This window comes from Salminus brasiliensis, chromosome 18 (assembly GCF_030463535.1).
Source record: "Salminus brasiliensis chromosome 18, fSalBra1.hap2, whole genome shotgun sequence".
In the NCBI taxonomy this organism is placed as follows: domain Eukaryota; kingdom Metazoa; phylum Chordata; class Actinopteri; order Characiformes; family Bryconidae; genus Salminus; species Salminus brasiliensis.
In genome coordinates this window covers 14,617,064-14,638,316 of record NC_132895.1, presented here as the reverse complement: position 1 = coordinate 14,638,316, position 21,253 = coordinate 14,617,064, and the positions used below count along the sequence as shown (strand labels likewise).

Here is a 21,253-nt window from a genome sequence, read left to right as displayed (position 1 = left end):
GTGAGCACACGTGCCCGGACCGGTGGACAGGCATTGCTGCAGCGCCCAGGTAGCAGAGAGGGTGAAGGGCCTTGCTCAAGGGCCCAATGAATACATTGCAAATGTTCCATACAAACTTTAACAACCACTATTTTAGTAAGAAGCGTTGTTCTGTTAAGTCAGTAGATCTAACAGAGCTGTGTTTCGTTATGTAACAGTGGGACTCTTTAAGCGTCCATTGTGTGTCAGCTGTACTTTTTTTGCTAAGTAAATGCAAGCCTAGCTTATGATTGGTTTTAAAAAGCCAGGAGAGAGAAAACATCTGGTGTTTTCTTTTTCCCCATTTGCCTGAAACTGAAGCAATCAGAGTGAGAGAGTAACGCTGCAGCTCTCACAGTGCCAGTTGCACAGTGTGTTTTGCAGGATTTAGATGTGAGGATTTTTGCTGCAATTATTTCTATGTGCTTTAGATCCCACACTGCCAATGTGTTTCGCCACGGTACATCAGATTACAGCATGTCATTTAATGAATTGTTCTCGCGGAAGTCATCTGTTGGGCATGAGTGTTTTCCCTGTCCACATGTCACAAGGGTTTAGGCACAAAAGCACAAATTTGAATGCCATGCTCTCATAGTGAGGTAGTCGTTTTAGGATGTCAAATTGATGAGATTCGGCATGACTGAAGGCACAGAGTCAAAAACAACTTATGGTGGACATTGTTAGTATAAGCTGACACGATTGTGAGACAAAAAATTGGATTTTGGAATGAATGGCCTCTAAAATCATTAAGGAATGTGAAAGGGATACCTTATGTAATAAAAATAACTTGTACAGCATCTTAATTAAATAACTGATGTTTTGATGGACAAGATTGTTGATGGAGGCTCCTAAGTGGTGCAGTCATCAGGAGACCGGCAATGCTACAGACATAATTGACTTTGGCTTCTCTAGGTGGGTAAAACGGCCCTCTCTGATGTTAGCTAAAGCATGTGTCTGTTGGCTATTAGTGTTCTCCTCCAAGCGTGTTGACCCGTCCAGGGATGTTCCATTAGCAGCAATGAGGGAAAGGTGGTGGCACTGTACATGAACCATGTGCAGGAAGCATGTGCTAGTCTTCTCCCTCCCAGCTTGTTAGCTGCAGTGACAAGGGTAGACCTAACTAGCGAGTTGGGACAAACTGGGAAATTGGAGAGAAAATTGGACTAGCATCCCAGCAGCAAATTTATAGAAAATGAAAACGTATAATGGTCTTTGAAAACTAGGATATCTAGAGTAAGTTTAGGTGTGTGTTATTTGACCAGCGAAAGGTGTTTCTTCTTAAAGACGTATCGTGCAGGCCCACATAGCTGTCACTTTAAATACACTTATAAAGTAGGTGAGTTCAATACATATCGATGTGCAAGAGCCAGTTCTGTGTTTTGGAGTGTATTTGAGTGGTATATGCCCAATCAAAAGAGAAAAGAAAGGCAGGAAAGGGTTAAAAAGGATTTCTAAAGACGTGGGCCTTCATCAGTCAGCAGTCAGGCAGATAGTTTACTAACAGAGGAAATTCAGCACCGCTGCTCCTCTCCTTAGGAGTTGGCGTCCAACAAAGCATCAGTGCAAGAGAACCCCATCGAATCCTCAAGCAAATGACAAACCACACTAGGGTGACAGTTAAGGATCTGCAGGCATATCTCTGTTTTTGAATCTGCCATTAGAATAAAAGTGGTGTTCAAGGATACCGAAAACAGTACAAAGAGAAAAGCCTTGCTGCCCATCTCAAATTTGCTGAAGAGAACCACTGGGATGTAGAGCAGCACTACAGGGTGCAGTGTTCTGCGGACAGATGAGGAGAAAGCTGAACTTTGGGTAAATGTAAACAATGTTATGTTTGGCGGAAACAAAACACTGCATACCAACACCAAAACCTCATCCCAACTGTGCATGGCATAGGGAGTGTAATAGTGCAGGGTTTTACTTCCTCAGAGTTCAGACAGCTTGCAGTCATTGAGGGAAGAAATGGGATAACAGTCAATTGTACAGCAGAACATAATGACATCTCTCTGTGGTCTCTAAACCAAAGGAGGTGGAGTCCAGTAACAAGACAGTGCTCCAAAATGCAGAACTCATTAATAGAGTCCAAGAAAGACTTGCCAAAATACACGTGTGTCTAGTTGAATGTGTCAAAAATGCCTCCTGACCACATTGCAGGACTGATAGGCGGTTAGATTGAGGGTGTTACCCATGACTGAGATGTCACTAGTCACTGTCAGTGATGTTCACGAATTGGAACTTACAATGCAGTATATGCAGTACTGCTGTGACATATTTCTGAGTAAAGTACAGTGTTAGGGAGCATGAGTCAGAACTAGGTGACCCCTTTTTTGCTTGATGATATGTGGGGGTGGTGAAAGCAGGAGTTAAAACATGATATTATTGGTTAATCATTTTTTGCCCCACCTATATAGATGTTATTGCTACACACCAAACACTTTATAAATGTGTATTAGTAGCATACTAATACTCACTTTGCTCTCTAAACAGCCTCAATTATTCATGCCATGTATTCATGCAAGATATTGGAAGCAATTCCTTGAGACTCTGGTTAATGTTGACATGAAACCGTACAGATTGTTACACTTTCATGCTCTGAATCTCATCCCAAAGGATTCAGAACCGGACTGGGAAGGCCACAGAAGAATACACGTAACACAGAAGAATACAGATTTCATGTTCAGGAAACTAGCTTGAGACAACTTTATGACATGGTGCATTATCATGCTGGAAGTAGCCTTTAGAGGTTGGTAAATGTTTTCAACCTATTTGAGTGTTGTTGCTGACCATGTGCATCCTTTGGTGGCCACGGTCAGCAACAGCACTCAAATAGGCTGTGGCATTCAAGCAGTGATATCAATGAGAGCAAGCAGTGCCAAGAAAATATTCCCCACACCATTACACCACCTCCACCAGCCTGGACAGTTGACACAAAGCTGATTGGTGCCGAATTGTAACCTTATCATGTGTGCCTCAGCAGGAATCAGCTTCATGGTTCAGGTTCTTTAACTCTTGAAGTCTTTAACTATCCACCTTTGGTGAGCCTGGGCACACTGCAGTCTCAGCTTTCTGTTCTTGGCTGACAAAATTGGAATACAATATGGTCTTCTGCTGTTGGAGCCCAACTGCATTAAGGTTCCAGGTGTTGTGCATTCTGAGATGCATTTCTGCTCACCACAGTTGTTCAGAGTGGTTATCTGAGTTACTGTAGGCTATTCTCTACTGACCTCTCTTAATAACAAGGTATTTCTGTCTGTAAAGCTGCCACTCACTGGGTGTTTTTTTCTTTGTAGCACATTTCTGAGTAACACTTGTGTATGAAAAGTCCAGATCAGCAGTTCTAGAAATGATCAAACCAGCCTTTCTAGCAATGATGCCACCATCAAAATCACTGAGATCACATTTTGTCCCTATTCTAAAGGTTGATGTAAACATAACCTAAAGCTGCTGGTCCATATCGGTTACTTGATTGGCCGATTAGATAAAAATAGATAAAAACAAAGTTCGGTGATTGAGATTTGGGACCTTCAGATAGTCATGTGTATCCCCCTCCAGTGCTGAAGTGTGTGTGTGTGTGTGCATGCGTGTGTGCTCAGATTTGTCTGTCTGTCAGATATTGGCCTCAGTTAGAGCTTTGGGTGTTTTTATGCCACAAATCCTCATTTTAGAAGGATTATGCCTCAGAAGCGAATGCTTATGCTTATGGACGAGCCCTAACTGTGAAAATGTAGTTACTCCTAGCAGGAATTAAGTCTTATTCATACTTCCACATGTAATCCTCAGGGGCTAATGCTATAGCAATATGTTAAGATTTCCAAAATAGTAGCCCACATTTATTGAGCTTTTTTCAAGTTGAATGAATGTGTGTTGTTGCTTAATAAACGGGACACACGATTCTTTACACATACAGAAGGAACTAATCTCTGCATTCAGTATCAGTGTAACCCACTCTTCCAATTCTCATGGCATTACAAAGCGCAGGATAAGCTATATATAAATAACATGATATATTTAATTTTTTATTTTCTTTCTTTCATTTTTTTAAATGAATACATATTTATTAGTGATTACATTACAGGATGTTTTTTTTTCTCCTCAAAGATTTATGCCTCTCTCTGTATCCTGCTGCTGCCTCCCACTCCCTTGAGATTACATTTCGTCCGTTCAGAATCAAACTAATGTGATTTAAAATTAGCAGGCATACCACAATTCCCAAAGGAAAATTTGAAGCCTTTAAAAAACATGAAATCTAAGGATGCAATGTAAGATCTCTGGTAGTATTAGAAGTTAGCATCTTTCAAGGATTCTCCTTATTGATAGAATACAGCCCTGCAGTTCTGTAAATCCTCTGGACCTTTATCAAACAATTACCTTGATTACTGATATGCCTAAGTAACTAACTCATAACTAATGCTGTAGAGTATTGAGCATCCGCGCGGTGTCATGCGATTAGTAGGGTCTATATGGTATTATTACTATCTGGCTATCTGGTTAGTTTGGTCTGGATCTTCCGCTCCTGTGTAGTTCAGTGAAAAGAAAACGCTAAACTGGTCGTCTGTGTGAGGATGCTTTACACAGTCCAGAAAATATGTCAATTATATATTTTCAGAATTTCAGGAATATTTTTGATTTTAGAATATTAAGATTTTTATATATTGAACTGATAGAGTTTAGTTACAGAAGACATCACACACACACACACACACACATATGCTAATTTTATATATATAATTATAATAAAGAAGAGTAGGATTTGGAGAAGACATTATTTCATTTATTTGAAGTGCTTTGAAGGATTTTATGTATCAAGAGACCCTAAGATAACAAAGAGCTAGAATTTTGAGCACTTGAATACTGATACCGTAATTCTGATCTAAAATGTGCATCTGCATCTTCTCATATTGATGGCGGCATATATGTTCCCCGTACACAAAATGAGTCATCATGCGTGTTGAAGGTAGCAGTAACTTTAGGCACTTCTAGATGGCGTTGCTTGAGGATGCTTGGGCTATAAATACTGGCATGGTGTGCACCGGGATTCATAGAGTAAGAATAGGAGGTACAGTGCTGTGAATGTCTCATTAAATGTGTGGAAAATGGGTCGCAAAGCAGATGTTAAGGATTGGCAAAAAGAAGTGACTGCATTTGGGCATGCCAAAAGCCACAGTGTGAAGGAAGGTAGCCCAGGTCCTTCACTACCAGTTTCTGACAGAACACTCCACAGAGAACCACAGGCAGTCCCTGTTCTTCAGTTTCGTCTTTCGACCACAGTTCTGACAAGAATTTCCTGTAGACTGGAATTTTTGCCACTGCTGGTAGACCTGTATGACTGTATGCTTCCATACACCTGCAAATTCAGCTCCTTTCTTCACACTATGGCCTTTAGCACACCCAAATGCAATCACTCCTTTTTGTCAATTATTAACCTTTGCCTTGCAACCCATTTCCCACACACCCAATAAGACATTCACTGCACTGTACCACCTCTACTCAATCTGTGTATCCTGTCTCACACAATACAGGTATTTGTAGTCTGATCATCCTTGTGCAACACCATCTGCAGGAGCCTGAAGTTACTACCATCGTAAACATGCAAGGTGACTAATTTTCTGTCCAGGGAGCTTATAAACATTTACAAAATGTTAAAATTTTAACAAATTTTTTTGCGACTCGCATTCTGGAGAGGATCATTTATTAGTAGAGGGTTTGAGGTGTAATGCAATGATGAAATGTAGATATATGTAGATCATTTATTACCATTTATTAACAGTTTAACCCTTTCTGAAGTGTTAGGCTAGAGGCTAGAAGTGTCTTCTTCCACCTTGTCCTGCTTTTTTCCAGACTGATAAAGGCTTATTCCAAAAGAACTGCTTCCATTTTTTACAATAGCCGGGAACTGATTCTGATTATTATTTTATGAATTATGTAACAGGCTCTGGGGTTAATCTCTGAGACAAAAAAAGCTCTTTTCACATTCATATGAAAGCGGGCAGATAATACTCTCAATACACTCAAATGCACATCCTTTCCTAGGAGAGTATGTATATGCATGTGTGTGTGTGTGTTTGTTTGTTGGGTACACATGACAGTCTGGTGTCCAGCATCGTGTGGCTGTGCCCAGGCTGATCCTGACCCACTTTCCCCCCTTCTGGTCTCCACGCTTGCTCTTTAACTGCTGCAGAGCACGCTCCTGCCATCTGTTACACACTGGCCTGTTGCCATGGTGATACCATGAGTCTTGTCCAAACAGATGCGATGCAGTAGGTCACAGGTCACAGAGTAAGGGGCTGGGGTCTGGCCACAGGTCATACTACTGAATCGTATCCATGTTCAAGCTTGCCCTGGACACAGCGCTCGGAGATGCAGTGATTAAGAGGAGGGAGTAATCACAGCATGCTGCAACTGCCCACCCCCAAGCACTGACAGCTAAGTGGGCGGGGGTCAAAATCAATCAAAAGAAATATCCATGAAAAGCAGGATTACATGTATCCAATCATGATGTATTCTAATCAGTGAATGGAAAGAGTCTTTGGAACACAAGCGAAGGGTCTTCTTCTCCCCACCAGAAAAAGAGCGTCAAGCACATGCGATCAGTCGACTCAGAGGATAGAGTTAAGGGTTGAGTATCTTGGAGGGATGTCAGAGCATGCACTGCCAGTTACACTGTCAAGTGTGGATAACCCTGCCTAATAGTATTACTCAAAGAGAGAGCTCTCGGGGTGACTTGCACGGCTTCCTGGCACATCATATTAAGTATAATGCCTTGCTTAAGGCTGTGTTCTGCAGTGGTGTTCAGCTCGAGTTAGAATGACCAGAACGTGCTGTGGAGCTGTAAATGAAATATGGGCAAGGTCATATTGAGACGTGCTACTTTTTGGGAAATGAATACAGTATGAGGTGAGGGCGACCTTTCCCAGGCCTAATAGTTTCCTAAAAATGTCTGCGTTTCTATTTTGAACTGAATAAATATGAATGCCTTTTGTTTGCATAAAGCTGTGGGTAAGTGGTTTCCTTGTTATTGTGCATTGTAGCGTGATTCAGTGCAGTTCATTTGAAGTGTGTTTATATAGAGGTTTTTACTACAGACATTGTCCCAAAGTAGCTTTTATAGAAATGCACGTGCAGACCTCTAATGCGCAGACCAACTGTAGTAGGAAACACTCCCTGACAGCATGAGGAAGAAGCCCTAAGTTAATTAAATATGCTTTAAATATACTTTTAATTCATGATTTTCTTTGCTGGGAAGTAATAGACACAGCCTCTGTAACCAATCAAACTATTTTATCGAACATCTTAACATAAAGTTACTTTCATAATATAAAATAAAATCAGATTAATCAGTGCTGGACTTTTTTAAATGTCAGCTTTCAATCGAATCCAGTTTCCAAGTGGTTGGAGTGGCGCAACAGATAACACCACCACCTGCCACTGAGCAACCACACTATGTGGGAGACTGGGGTTCGATTCCCGGTCTGGGTGAATTTGCTGCGCTACACCAATAAGAGTCCTTGGACTCCTGACACGACACTGACCCACCTCTATAATACGAGTAACCTTGTAAGTCGCTCTGGATAAGAGCGTCTGCTAAATGCCATAAATGTAAAACTGTAAATAAATTCACAGACTTGAACCTTCAACTCAACAATCATTGGGCTATTCTAAGCAACGGGCAGGGGAAGGCAATATGAAGATGGCCAAGCATCTACAGCTTTTGGTTTCTGAAGTATAGAATGTTATTGATAGTTTAGGGGAACTGTCAAGGTCAAGATGAGACCTAAAAGACTGTTAAAGAGAACTGCCCATATACTGGTAAGACAGGCAAATCAACACCCCCAACACAGACGATAATTATCTAATTCATCAGTGTGGCCAAATGTCTGGAGCTTTGCAAAGGTTTAGATTTGTTTTTTGACAAAGGTCTCAAACCTTGATTAGCAAATCAGGCCAAAGGCATACCACCAGTTGTAATCAACTGTCAGCTAAATCAAATTTCCAAATGTACTGATGCAAACTTTGGACTTAGCAACCACTGGGCTCCTCTAAGCAACCGCTACAATGCAGGGAAGACAAAGCCTCATTGCAAAAATCAGCATTTAAAGGACAGTATGGAACAACTTCAGAACCCAGATGAGTTTTGGAAATAAATGCTGTGGACTGATCCATTTAAAATAGAACTTTTTGGTCAATGTCAGCAAAGGTATGTATGGAAAAAAAAGGAACAGCAGTTCGTGGAAAATGACACCTCCAACTGTAAGGCATGGGGATAAATCCATCCTGATTTGGGAATAAAACTATATCTGTCAAAAGAATGGCTTCCTCGACAGGATAATGATCCAAAATACACCTCAACACCACTCTGGACTTCCTGAGGAAATACAAATTTGTGGCTAGAAGGAGCTGTGAGTACCAGAGAATATTTCAGAACTAGAGGCCTTCTGCAAAGAAAATTGAGGGGGAAAACTACAAGAACTGGAAGACTTTTTGTAGTAAGTTCTGCAAAGGGGAGTCCTGACTCTGTAAACTGTCCAGACTCTGCACAGGCCACAGTAATGCTTTTATTATTTTTTATATTCTGAGTAACAGTGCTTTAGGATTTGCTGAGAATATTTAGTTTATGTTTGATTAGCTACAGAGGGTTTTTTTAATACTTCTCCATACAGAAGTGCTACTTAGCCAAGGAGATAAGTAGCAAATCTGTGTAAAGCCCTAGGGGAAGAGGCAGACATACTCCCCCTTATGTGATAACTGCTGTACATCAGAGTTCAGAGTGTATCAGTTTATTAAACTAATCTATCAGAGTATATCAATAGCACGATCTGCTATTGAGTGACTGAAATAGTGGTGGGCTTCAGGAACTTGCACTGACCCTAAATATGTGATGTTTTCCATGTTAAAAAGGAAAAAGTGAAAAGTATCTGGAATCATGAAAAACTGTATTGACTAATTCATTACTTTGCAAATGAAATGATTAATTCCATCCATGAAATATAAATTCATCTTTGTAAATGATACACCCACAATTATGGGACCATAAATGCTTTTCTTTAAGCATATGAAGTTAATGTTTATGCCGTTTGGAGTGCTCTCATTTGAACTTGTTTGAAATCCCCACTGGGGTTCTCTTAATCAGAAGCAGGCTCATGGAAAGCTTTCCATCTGGATCAAATCTTTCTGTGCTTATGAATGGTGAGAAGAGATTCTTGGCATAGTATTTTGCATGCTCCAGAAATGACACAGCCACAATGCTGCTGCGTTACTGCTTCAGTTTCTCTAACTGGCTTAAGCCCATTTAATAGCTGTCCAAGCATTGCTTAATTTACCTTACGGCCAATGCATTAAAACAGTGTAGTACAGCAGATTCCCCTGCCTTTGTTGATGTTCTGTGGGCACCCTGTGAGTTTGGTTCATGGCTTTTGCGAGAGCCTTTTGTATGGATGATGAACTACAAATGACAATCTTCAAAACCTCTGCCCACTCAGACTTCACAGTGGTGGGTTTTCAAGGTCCCCAAAGCTTAAGATCTCTGTGCTTCTCTCATATGGATTTCTTCAAAGGGATCAGACTGAGGCGATGTTCTGGCTTACAGAGATAACTTTAAATGGAATATTCTTTTTAAAGACCTACAGTAAAATACCTACAGTACCTGACTATAAGTGTCTCTACATGTTAAGAAGTTCTAAATTTCATTAAATAAGTCCTTTTGCATCCATGCAAAAAAAAGTGAGTTTTTAAATACCACTGGGCCTGGGATAGCCACTGTCGCCTTAAAACATTCTGGATTGAACGCAGGAGCTGATGTAAACAACTAAGACCAGATTCTGCTCTACCTAATGCTGCAGGTGACATCATGCACTGAACAGGACATATTCAGATTAAGTGGGTCTTGGCAAGAAGCAAGTGCTACACAAGTAGTAATTAACTCGCACATGATTTGCTTCCTTTTTGGATGTTGCAGAAAGCAAAACAGCCCAGCACTGCGTCAAAAACAGGTGTAATAACCCAGTGCAGACACTGAATCATTTTCATTGATGCTCTCTGCAGAGTACCTGATTGACTATTTCAGTCCAGTCTTCGAGTACTGTCATGGCTATTCAAGCATTCATTACCCTGCGTCACTGGAAGTCAGGGAGAAAAGCGTCTCCCTAGAAGTGTGGCATCTGAAAAAGAAAGTCTTGTCTGGCAGTTCTTTGACAGAGACAGCAGTGCTGTCATGATGTGCGAGTTATGCAACACCAGACTTGCCTACAGCAGTTCAACCAGCTTGATGCTGAATCACTTAAGATTGAAGCATTCTGCACAGTGGCTAGATCCAGCAACAGCAGAAAAGAACAAGGCTAAGCAAATATTAATAACTGTCTTCACAGCCCCACCTCCACAGTGCACAGAAGTTTGAAGTTAACTTTTTTTATATACTTTCTCACAGTTAAACACATTTTTATTTATTAACTCTTAAGGATATTTGAATAACAATTAGGAGGCATTCATATGACATAATTTTTATGTTCTTAGGGTGCAGTTTAACCCATTTAATGAACAAGTAGGCGAACAGAAGAGAAAGATTTGTGAGAATGGAAAAGACCAATATGAGCTTTAGGGTGCTTTCACACATACCTTGGTTGGTCTGAACCTTCTGACTTTTTAGTTTGGTCTAAACCAGAATAAAAGCAGAAGGTACAAAATGTGGCTCCGACCAGAAGAGGTGGTCTGAATCAAAGTGAACCATGGTGTGAACACCCTTTTTTTGGATGGTTTGGACTTTCGGACCAATTTGAGAAAACGGTTGTCTTCACCTGTTAAACAATGGAAGAAGAAAAAGAAACCGAAAAATAGTCAAAACGAGATGGTGATGAGATGTAGGTAGGCATATCTTCCACAGTTCTTTTAAAAGTATAAGTTCATCTAAGAACTTTTAGGGGTTTTCTTGAAGGTTCCTCAAAGCACATTAAGAGGTTCCTCCACAGTTTAAAATTAAATAACCTCCAAAAGTTCCTCAAGGTGTGGAAATACCCTTAGTGTTCTCTAATCACTATCACCTACATGTCCATCACATGGCTTAACCTCAATGTAAAACTGAATGGTGGAAATGTAGAGGATTTTGCTGCTCTGGGTGTTCAAAAAAGATTACAGCTAGCTTTTTGTCCATTTTGGATGAGTGACTAGACTTTTATGTGACCACTTAGCAGAAAGTTTGTATTGTATTTCAGCATAAACGCATGGTTTAAAAATGTCATGCTTATTTAGCAGAGTACAGAAGTGCTTTTCAGTCATGGTGCCATTGGTGCATAGACAACAGTGAAAAGCTCATTTGAGAGAGTTTGAGAGTGTTATCTGTTGACTGTCTAGTCAGAATGTGCATACCTGCTGCAAAGGGCAAAGTTCTCCCGTTCAACTCCTGCTTGTGCCAGCTCAGATTAAACATAACCTTTAAACAAAGTAATGGAAAGTTTGGAGAGAACGCTACCCCGTTTATCTTGCTCAAAACATGTGTAGAAAAAGTTAGGTTGTAAAGTAATCATGATGTCATTCTCTCACAGAATGTAAACTACTGTCTTATTTTGACTTTTATGAGTTTAGTAGTAGTAAGAGAAGATAATGTAGAACAAGGAGAGCAGAGAACTCTGAGGACTTGGACTGGAGTTCAGGGCAGCCGCTATATATATATATATATATATATATATATATATATATATATATATATATATATACACAATGATTTCATGTCCGTATAAGAAAGTTTTTGTTCAACAAAAGTGTTTATTATCCACCGGATATTAAACACCTTGTGCTTGGAGACTAAATACAGTGCAGAGCAGCGGCCAAAATCATGTGTTTGAAACTGTGCCCTATTCACTATATAGTGTACTACTTTGGGGTTTTGTACGAGGAATACCCATAATTTGTGCATTGTTTAGTTTGAAGATTGGCATACAGCTTCTCTGAGAAAGACCGACATTCAGATATGCACTCTGCTGTTGCAGGGCAATGAGCTCACACATATATGTCTGAAATCGTTCACTACCTGAATTCTACTCTGTATAGTAGTGCTATATATAGTTATCTGGATTTTTGCTTGTAGGGGATAGTGAACCAGTCTGATGTGAATCGGGACGGGACTAAAATGATCAGACAACTAATGAGTTTAGTGAAAATCAGTAGGTAATTCAGCCTGTAATTTTCTCAGAGGACGACATAGAAGAACACAGACATGGTTGATCCGGATGAGAGAAAAATCACAGAAGAGTCCCTGTGAAAAAAAAGGAATTACCCCAGGAACCTGTGTAAATGAATCCTAGTCAACATAAAAACTAATTGTGAATTTTCCAACAACCAACACTGCATTACCAAATTGAATCATTATTTTAAAACATGTCACTGGTTGCATAAAGTACTGGATGTGCTTTAACTGTGGGAAAGTCAGAAAGTCCCATTGGCCGATTGTTTACGTTCCTAATGTAACATATCTGACGCAGTTCAAACCTTATGGGTCATCTAAATAGAGAAATCACATTGAGATTATTAAGATTAAGGAAAGAATGAGAAAATGTGTTTAGGATTTTACAGCCTTACAGCATTTGTGTAGTAATGTACATTAATTTACATAGTGGATGCAGTGCTCTATGTACTGCATTGAAAAATGGTGTGTGTTACACTGTAGCTGTCACTTGTGGCCCGACAGCTAGAAGCTAGGTGTTGCAGACTGACTGGTCCGCCTACAGTGGCCCAAAGCTTTTAATCAGCTCAGCTGCAGAGCTCATCCGTCCACAGGCATAGAGGGTGGAGATGAGGTCATATGTGTATGACATGTTCATCTCTCAAGTGGACATGTGTGTTAGACAAAGGCAGCGTGAGACCACTTGTAGATGAGCTCGCTTTTTGTAGGTTATAGAGCTGCAGCCCAACAAGCCGCTCCTGTCTTTTCAAGCAAAGCATCACACATTCCCTTATTTCAAATTTCATTAGTACATCACTGACCTCAGCTGTTTTTAATCCCATAAACCCTAAGGGTCTGTATGTAGATCCACACTTCACTTGCTCACTGTCATTACTGCATAACTTATATACTAGGTCAGAAGTAATTATTGAATAGTTCACAGTAGTCACTGCATAAAAACGTCTTAAAATGAATAATTGAATAATAATCCTAGGGTTCAAGAAGTGCAAATAAAATGCTCCATATGTGTGGATTCCCCCAGACACCTGATAATTAATGCATCATGGGCAAACGAACCATCAAGGCTGTTTTTCGTCTCCTACTGTTACGTTTAATCCAGTGTTACTCCAGCGTCTCTGTCCGGACTCATTCTGCAGTGTGGAACGGTGAGTGTCTTGCATTGTTGACTCAAAGATAAAGCGAAAGGACAGGACTGTGTAGCGGCAGTTTGGAAGCAGGCCAGGGTCCTGCTTCACGGAGGGCTTTCAATTCTCATTAGCCTGTGTCCTCAGTACCATGACAACCGTCTTACGAAGCGCTGCCTTCCCGGCCCCTGCCAGGTCATCACGACTGGATGACAAATCCAGTCTTAGCGTCTGTCAAGTTTAAAAGTACTCAGGAAAATAGTTATGTGGATTACGTTCTCATAGCTTTCTTTGAATTAGCTCCATCTGTCAAAGCATTTCAACGGGGAATCAAGGTTGATGCATGTAATCTGTACAAATTTGGTGGAAAAGCGATAAAATTAGTCACCAAAGCTAGTGGTTAAATGGTAAAAATGTTTGACATGGTTGTTTTAAATGACTGTGGCTGTGTATGCTTTTCATTTTCTTAAGTGCAGGTAAGATCGCTCTCATCATTTGTGTTTTGTTTTTTAGAAAATCTAAGATTTTTTTCTCTTAGTGTATGTTTCTACACAAGAACCTCATCAATAACTGATCGGAACTTGCTGGTTTGACATGAAAAAAACTCTTAATAACATCCAAGTGGGGTGTAATGCATAGTGTTGTCAGTGTAAATCATGGCTCTATCAGTAAATCACATAAATCCAAATAGGAACGCTATTTGAGGGGGGCTCGTATTTGAGGTTGCACTCACTTCATATCACAGGTTGGGAGCTGGATAAAATTTGCCCAAACAAATGAACTCATGGCTGCTGGTAAGTAGTAATGAAATGTATGCCGACCATCAGACACTGTTATTTTACGTGTTATTCCTCATATTTGAAAAGGTAGTACACTCTACTCACTAGGAACAGGCACGGTAAAATAGTGATATTTCTGCCACCAGTCAGCAATACTATGTGCTTCAACAGTAGCTCCCCTTTAGAGATGAAGTATTCGAAGGTGCGCTCCGTCCTGCCCTTTCTGAGAGTGTAATCTTGCTTTGAGGCTCAAGAGACAGCTTAGGGAAAGACCTCACATGTATTATCTTTTGGATAATGTTAAGGATTAAGGTGCTCAATTCCAGCTCCTGGATGCCCAAGACTACTCTGTTTATTAAGTTAAAAATTTCACTGCTGTAATACATTTAATTCCAACCCACAAGCTACATCTCAAGCAAGTGTGGAGCAGGTAAACACTACCCTGCACAACAGTGCTAATCTTGCCAACAAAATAACTGACTAATATCAACTCAGTGACAATGTTTTTTTCTCATTTCATCAACAATATAAACAGTCTAAGACAAAAAATCTCATGCATGATTAAAACGTATTATTTCACAACAAATTACACATACCTGAACAAAGAGAACATTATAAAACAGAAATTACATTGTGTTTTGTGTCTGTTAAAGTCAAATAATCTGATCATACTTACAGTCAGGTCCATTTGGTGTGGGACAGTGACACAGTTTTTGTAATTTTGCCTCTATTTACAAACACAATGGTTTTGAAATGAAACAATCAAGATGTAATTAAAGTAACGGCTTTCAGCCCTTTACTTTAAATGTACATATTGCTACGGATTTGCTGGAAAACCGACACCAAGTGTCTTAGGAAGGTGTTTGGCCATCGTGAGCTGCTCCTGTGTTGAATACTGGTGACTGGTGACTGCTCACAGATGACGTAGGCCACATATGCGCTCACCCACTTGTGGAGAATATGGTGAAGGGTGACCTCACCATCACTTTTTTCCACATTTTTGAAGAGCAGTAGGTTTCTGCACCACTGTGCATCCGTCTTTTATAAAGAGAGGTTTATGCACTGCAACCCCACTGTAATGTGCTACTTCAGCTACTCTCTATATTGCTGAAGATGGCTTTTTATAATCACAGGGGTGGCTTTAACTTTGGATGCAACAGATTGGAAACCTAGTGTAATACCAACCAGTGAATACCAAATCCAGAACCTGGAAACTGGATTTAAGGTCTGGATTTGAAGACCTCTGCCCTCAGGAGTGACCTGATGTCTTCTTCTGATCCCTATCAATCCACAGTTCATTAGGATTTGTTGGGATGGATCTGCTCCTGACTTTGAACTAACGACCTAAATTTGAAACCAGTTCCTGGCTGGTGATCCCATCTAAGCACTGAATGCTCTGTATTAGCTGAAGGTACATCTTCATCCTGGCCTTCCTCAGTTTATGTGTGCTGCACATTGAATTGCCAATGAAGTGTCTGTAATGGCTCAGGTATTACTGCACCAGCCGGCAGAGGGCAAAGGCCTGATGATGTCCTCTCCCACGCAGTTGGATGCCATCCTGGACCTTAATATCCTGACTGAGTGCTGTAATCTGCTGCAGCGGCCAACGCCCTCAGGCCTACTTGTGTGTGGTAGTGGGTCCACCCCCTCCCCCACCCACCATTTCAACACAGCTTTGCTGTATTTATGCATCCACTTAGAAGCAGCTATCAAGCCTGGAAGAGCGAGCCTGCACCCCACTGTCTGCGCTAATGTAGGACGGCCTCCTTCTAAATTAAATGCCTGCCAGTGCAGCTCATTTATTTAGTAGCGAATGCTTTTTCCTTTTTTGTGTGGAGGGTCTGTAGCACCCACAGATTTATGAACATCATTTAACATTATTAAATGCCTGTCCCAGATATCAAGTGGACTGGAGTGTTATTAAAGGATGCTATTTGATGTGAAGCGTTTTTTCTTTTTTGCTAATAACTCTTTTGTCTGATTTTGGTTGTTGTTTTTGTTGTTAAACCATTGTTCCTTACTGACAATCATGAGCAAATTCTACTTTCTACAAATGACAATAATTATCTGAATTATTACTTAAATTAATATCTAATATAATAATAATAATAATAATTGCATTTATTTAAATGAATGTATTGCTCATTATGCTAAAGGTTTTTAATGTGTTTGTCATAGTTTGTCAAACACATCTATTTTTTCCACCAGCTATCAGCAAGTGGTGTTATTTTTTATAATTTATTATTTTTGTGATCATAAAAACATACGATGAAAAGCACTTTGACACGACCTCAGCTCTCCAGTTCCTTCACTTTTGCAGTTCTACAAACAAAACCAAAACTTGCTGAAATGTTGAAATGAAAAGCCTTTTATTCAGTCTGTCATCCCTTAAGGCAAATAAATAGTGCATGGCATACTGACTTATCTCAGCCTGTCCAACTCCCAATGGATGTCAAACTCAAAAAAGGAAAAAAGAGAGAGAACAATCTAGTGTTAAGGTTATATAAGAGGCTTTGTCTCAGCACAGCGCGGCCTTATTTTTGGCGAGAGATTGGCTCCTGTGTTTAAGTTGTTTACTAATCAGCGTCCATCAGTGGCTTTAGCAGACATGCACGCATACAAGCACAAGAACATATGCACAGTCGCACAGGTAAACACATACTGTGTTTACAGTCGCCCTTCAGCTGAACAGCAGCTTATTGGCTGGGGGAGTCCCTTTCAGTGTCCTATTGGGCCAGGAGCTCCTAAAGCCTCCTATTTTTAGACAGACAGATTTACAGTATAGTATTTGCAGGTGAAGAAGGACTTTTACTGGTGAAACCTGTGTATTATGCTAACAATAGCTATAAGAAGAGAAGATTGCAAAGTTACAAATATTATCTGAGCTGTTACTGAACATTTTAGATATCTGAACAGGGTACATTTGAAGGGACTCGTCACTCATGGTCATGCTGATAATTAGTCTGTTTCTTTTTAGCTTTTATCACCTTACACCTACTAACAGCAGACTACTTGTTTCTGGAAGTGGGCAATATGAATATATATATTGTTATCATCACTTTGCTACACAACTAATATCATTAGTGCTTAAAGAACACTGACCAACTGCATGTTTCATTACAGAGAGCATAATTAGTTATAATAATTGTTATTCATATGATAATATTTTTGCCATATTGACCTCCCATACTTGCATATGTTCTATGATATGATATGTTCAAGGTCCAGTGGCATCACGGTAGTAACCGCATTTCAGATGTTTGGAATCAACTGTCGTCATTTTACATACAATAATAAAGTATAATATATAATATTTCTTATGTAATATTTAAGTGTACATACAGTATATTGTTGCTGTCATGCAAAAAAAACTTCTCCATTTTTGTAATTTTTTTACTTACAGCTTTTTTCACATTGTACATTAACATGTACATATGAAATTATAAAACTGATGAATGGACCAATAGTAATGCCTAACAATGATTGGGAATAAACTATTTTTACATTGGCTTTCACTTAAAGTTTACATGTTTTTTTCCTCCCTGTAAAGCTGACATTTTGGAGATACGTTTTTTTTTTTTTTTTTTTTACGACAGCAACAATATGTTATTGTACATTAAATGATGATTATCTACAGTGGCATCTGTCAAGGTGTGGATATATTAGGCAGTTATGTCATTAAGTTGATGTGTTAACGCAGGAAAAATGGGCAAACATAAGGATCTGAGCCACTTTGACAAGAGCCAAACAGTGATGGCTAGATGACAGAATGGGTCAGATGGGTCAGAACATCTCCAAAGCATCAGGCAGGTCTTGTGGTTTGTAGTTTTTAGAGAAAGGAACCGCAGGTCACCTAAAGCTTAATTGATATGATCCATGGAGACCACACATCACAACTCACAAGATTTAAAAGATGGGCTGATAACATCTTGGTGCCAGAAAACATTTGTTTTCTACAAAAATGCCATAATTTTTGAATGTTGATTCCAGACTTTGGCAGAGGACCTTTAACAAAGACATGGTCTCCAAGTTAAATCAGATGAGTAAATGTCACCTTTACCTCTGTCTTTCAGGTGGCAGTGGTCAGATGGTGCAGATGGACAGTGACAGGTCAGGTTATGTGGGCTCGCAGGTGGAGCTGCGCTGTGAGTTCATCAACAGTAACCCACCTGTGAAGATCTCCCAGGTGACCTGGCAGAAGTTCCTCAATGGAACCAAGCAGAACGTGGCTATTGCCAACCCTGCCCTAGGGGTGTCTGTGCTGCCGCCCTTCAAAGAGCGTGTGAGATTCAAGAACCCAGCAGTGCGCCAAAGAACACCATCCTTGGAGGACACCACCATCATCTTCAATAACCTGAGACTGTCCGACGAGGCTGCTTACATCTGCGAGTACACCACCTTCCCTGCTGGCAACAGGGAGAGCATGGTCAACCTCACTGTTTATGGTAGGTTCACACACATTCCGCAAACTAGCAAAACATGGATCTGTTCGGATTTACTTCTTAGTGGGTGAACTGCAGTACAGAGAACATTATGTAAACGACTGGAGAGATACTCCAGGCAGTAGTAATAAAGGAGAAACACATTAGTTATAAAATCAGCTGCAGTTTAATAAGACAAGAGTTACATCACACACTTACAGTGGATGCCTGGTTTTAATTAAGGATGCATTATCTGTGATTTTGGAGAAGAGAAGGTCATTTTTGTGACATGGATCTAATTATTCTGACAATAACGCAGTCATTGATCATGACAACCTCTATCCAGTGTAACGTCGCAAAGTCAGGTTTAATCAGAGAGTCAACTGGCAGACATGTGAGCTGTATACGTTGGCATTTTGGTTGGCGAGATTAACATGTAGAACTCCAGTGGTTCAGCCAGGAGTAATCTGGATACATTTCTGAACTGGTGACATGGTTGACCTGACTTCACGATGTTTTGCTCACAACACAAATTTGGAACACAGACAACATTCTGTTTCTTGGCCCCATGTTGTATTTTGGGGATTAAGGAGCCAAGATTCAGCTGGAGCTGGATCCAGATTTTACTGGAAACTTTGCACATTTAGAAGAAAATCTTCTCTTTCAACATTAGTTCTGGAAAACATATTTTCCCCCAAAAAAGCTCTTCATTTGCAATCAAATGTTCAAATCAAATTAAAGTCACTAAAGAAATACCCCTATTATGAGACCATTACAGCTTTTACAGTTTATTGCTGTGTCATTGGAAACATCTTGATATTGACGCAATCTTGATGTTCATTTTCATCCATGTCTATCCTGCAGCTCGTCCTATGGTCCAGATGAGTTTGTCTACACCCACTATAGTCGCAGGATCTAAAGACCTGAAGATGACTGTGGCCACGTGCGTCTCAGCCAATGGGAAGCCGCCCAGTGTGATCACTTGGGACACTGAGTTGGATGGAGAAGTGAACAATGAGGAGATCAGGAATGCTGACGGAACGATCACAGTGCGCAGTGACTACATAGTGGTGCCTAGCCGAGAAACACATCAGCAGCGGCTCACCTGTATATCCACCTACAATGATGAACAATACACAGACAGTGTTAACCTCAACATACAGTGTAAGCATCGGGCATTTTTCTTTCTACACTGTAAAAAAAATGGTGCCTTAGCTTTTCAAGTTAGCACAACTTAGTATTTTAAATTTAAGGCACCAATGTTTTTTTTTTTAAGTATTTACAGCAACATAGATTGGAGCTTAGTAGCTTTAAAGCAGAATCTCCAATGCCATGTTCAGCTTTTCTAACTGAAAGATTTGTCATTTTTTTACGGAAATATATATTTTATATATTTTAAACATTTTTATCTTGCTCTCTTTTGTCTTTTGCTCCCAGATGAGCCGGAGGTAATCATTGATGGCTTCGATGGAAACTGGTATTTAAACCGAGACAACGTTCAGCTCACCTGCCTGGCTGACGCTAACCCAGCCATCTCTTTGTTTCAGTGGAGATAGTAAGTACAGTGTAACACTGGAGAAATATCAGTATATGTCCAAATGTTTGTGGAGACCCCTTCTAATGAATATATTTAAGTTGCACCCATTGCTGACACAGATGTGTAAATACACACATATAGCTTGTCTAGTCTCAGTAGAGAAGTATTGTCTCCGGCAAGTATTGTCTCCGGTAATATGACTCCCTTGGGATAAGTTGAGGTTGAGGTGGGGTAGTGATCATCCAACATCCTGAGCTCACTAATAAAAAGTAAAGTACAGTCAAATCCTCACAGTAATGCTTTCAAAAACTAGTAGAAAGCCTTCCTTGTACAATAGAGACAGTTAGGCCAACAAAAGCAGGATAAACTTTTTTTTCTATACCCTTGATTTTGAAAGAAACAATGAATGAGCAGGTGTCTGAGACCTCTGCCCATATAGTGTACATTGTAAAATCAATTAGATTTCATTCATATATGGTTGAACTGTAAGCCCACAGCTTAGTTCTCTGTTTTCATACGTTTAAAAAGCTCTACATCAACATATACATCAGTTTCATAGGCCCTTCAATAGAACTCTGTGGGACTCCACAAGATATACTAAAGTAAATGGCTGCCAAATAATTATTCAAGCTTTCTGCAGTAATATTAATAACTGAACAATAAAGCTAGGGTTCAGTGCACATGGACTGTATACAGTATAATTGTAGTAGAGTTATGTCTTCAGAATTAATTTTATATAAATAAAAGAATGTTTTACATTTTAAGAAACCACTTTTTAAAATCGCTAATTCATGTTTTTTTCTTCGTAGTCTAAATGGCTCCATGCCGGATGCAGTGGAATTCCGCGATGATACACTCATCTTCAAAGGTCCCATAACCTACGAGATAGCAGGCACATATGTTTGTGATGCCACCAACAGCATTGGAACGGGCTCAGCATCAGTAGAGGTCACAGTGTCAGGTAAGTGCTGATATAATCACTGCATGTAATAGCTTGTACTTTCCAAAAGCATGTGCCCAGCTGCTTGGCATGTCTGTTCCTATGTGTGTGTGTGTGTGTGGAGTGTCTTAAAGAATACTGTTTGCTCTATTCCTGTTCATTAACCTGTAATATGTCTCATGAACTGCCTCTGAAACATCACCCGATGATTCTTCACAGACTTAAACTAGTGCTGGCATGTAATGTTCTTTTTTCTGGAATGGCT

General features: G+C 40.0%; 1 protein-coding gene across 1 annotated transcript in view; it reads left to right on the top strand.

Annotated features, from left to right (window-relative positions):
- LOC140539156 (nectin 1a-like) overlaps positions 1-21,253 on the top strand; it is a 32,180-nt gene that overhangs the window by 1,199 nt on the left and 9,728 nt on the right. Inside the window, exons 2-5 of the mRNA XM_072661796.1 lie at positions 18,164-18,535; positions 19,376-19,675; positions 19,949-20,066; positions 20,858-21,009. Coding sequence (XP_072517897.1) covers positions 18,164-18,535; positions 19,376-19,675; positions 19,949-20,066; positions 20,858-21,009 — 942 coding nt within the window. The remainder of the gene's footprint in view (positions 1-18,163; positions 18,536-19,375; positions 19,676-19,948; positions 20,067-20,857; positions 21,010-21,253) is intronic.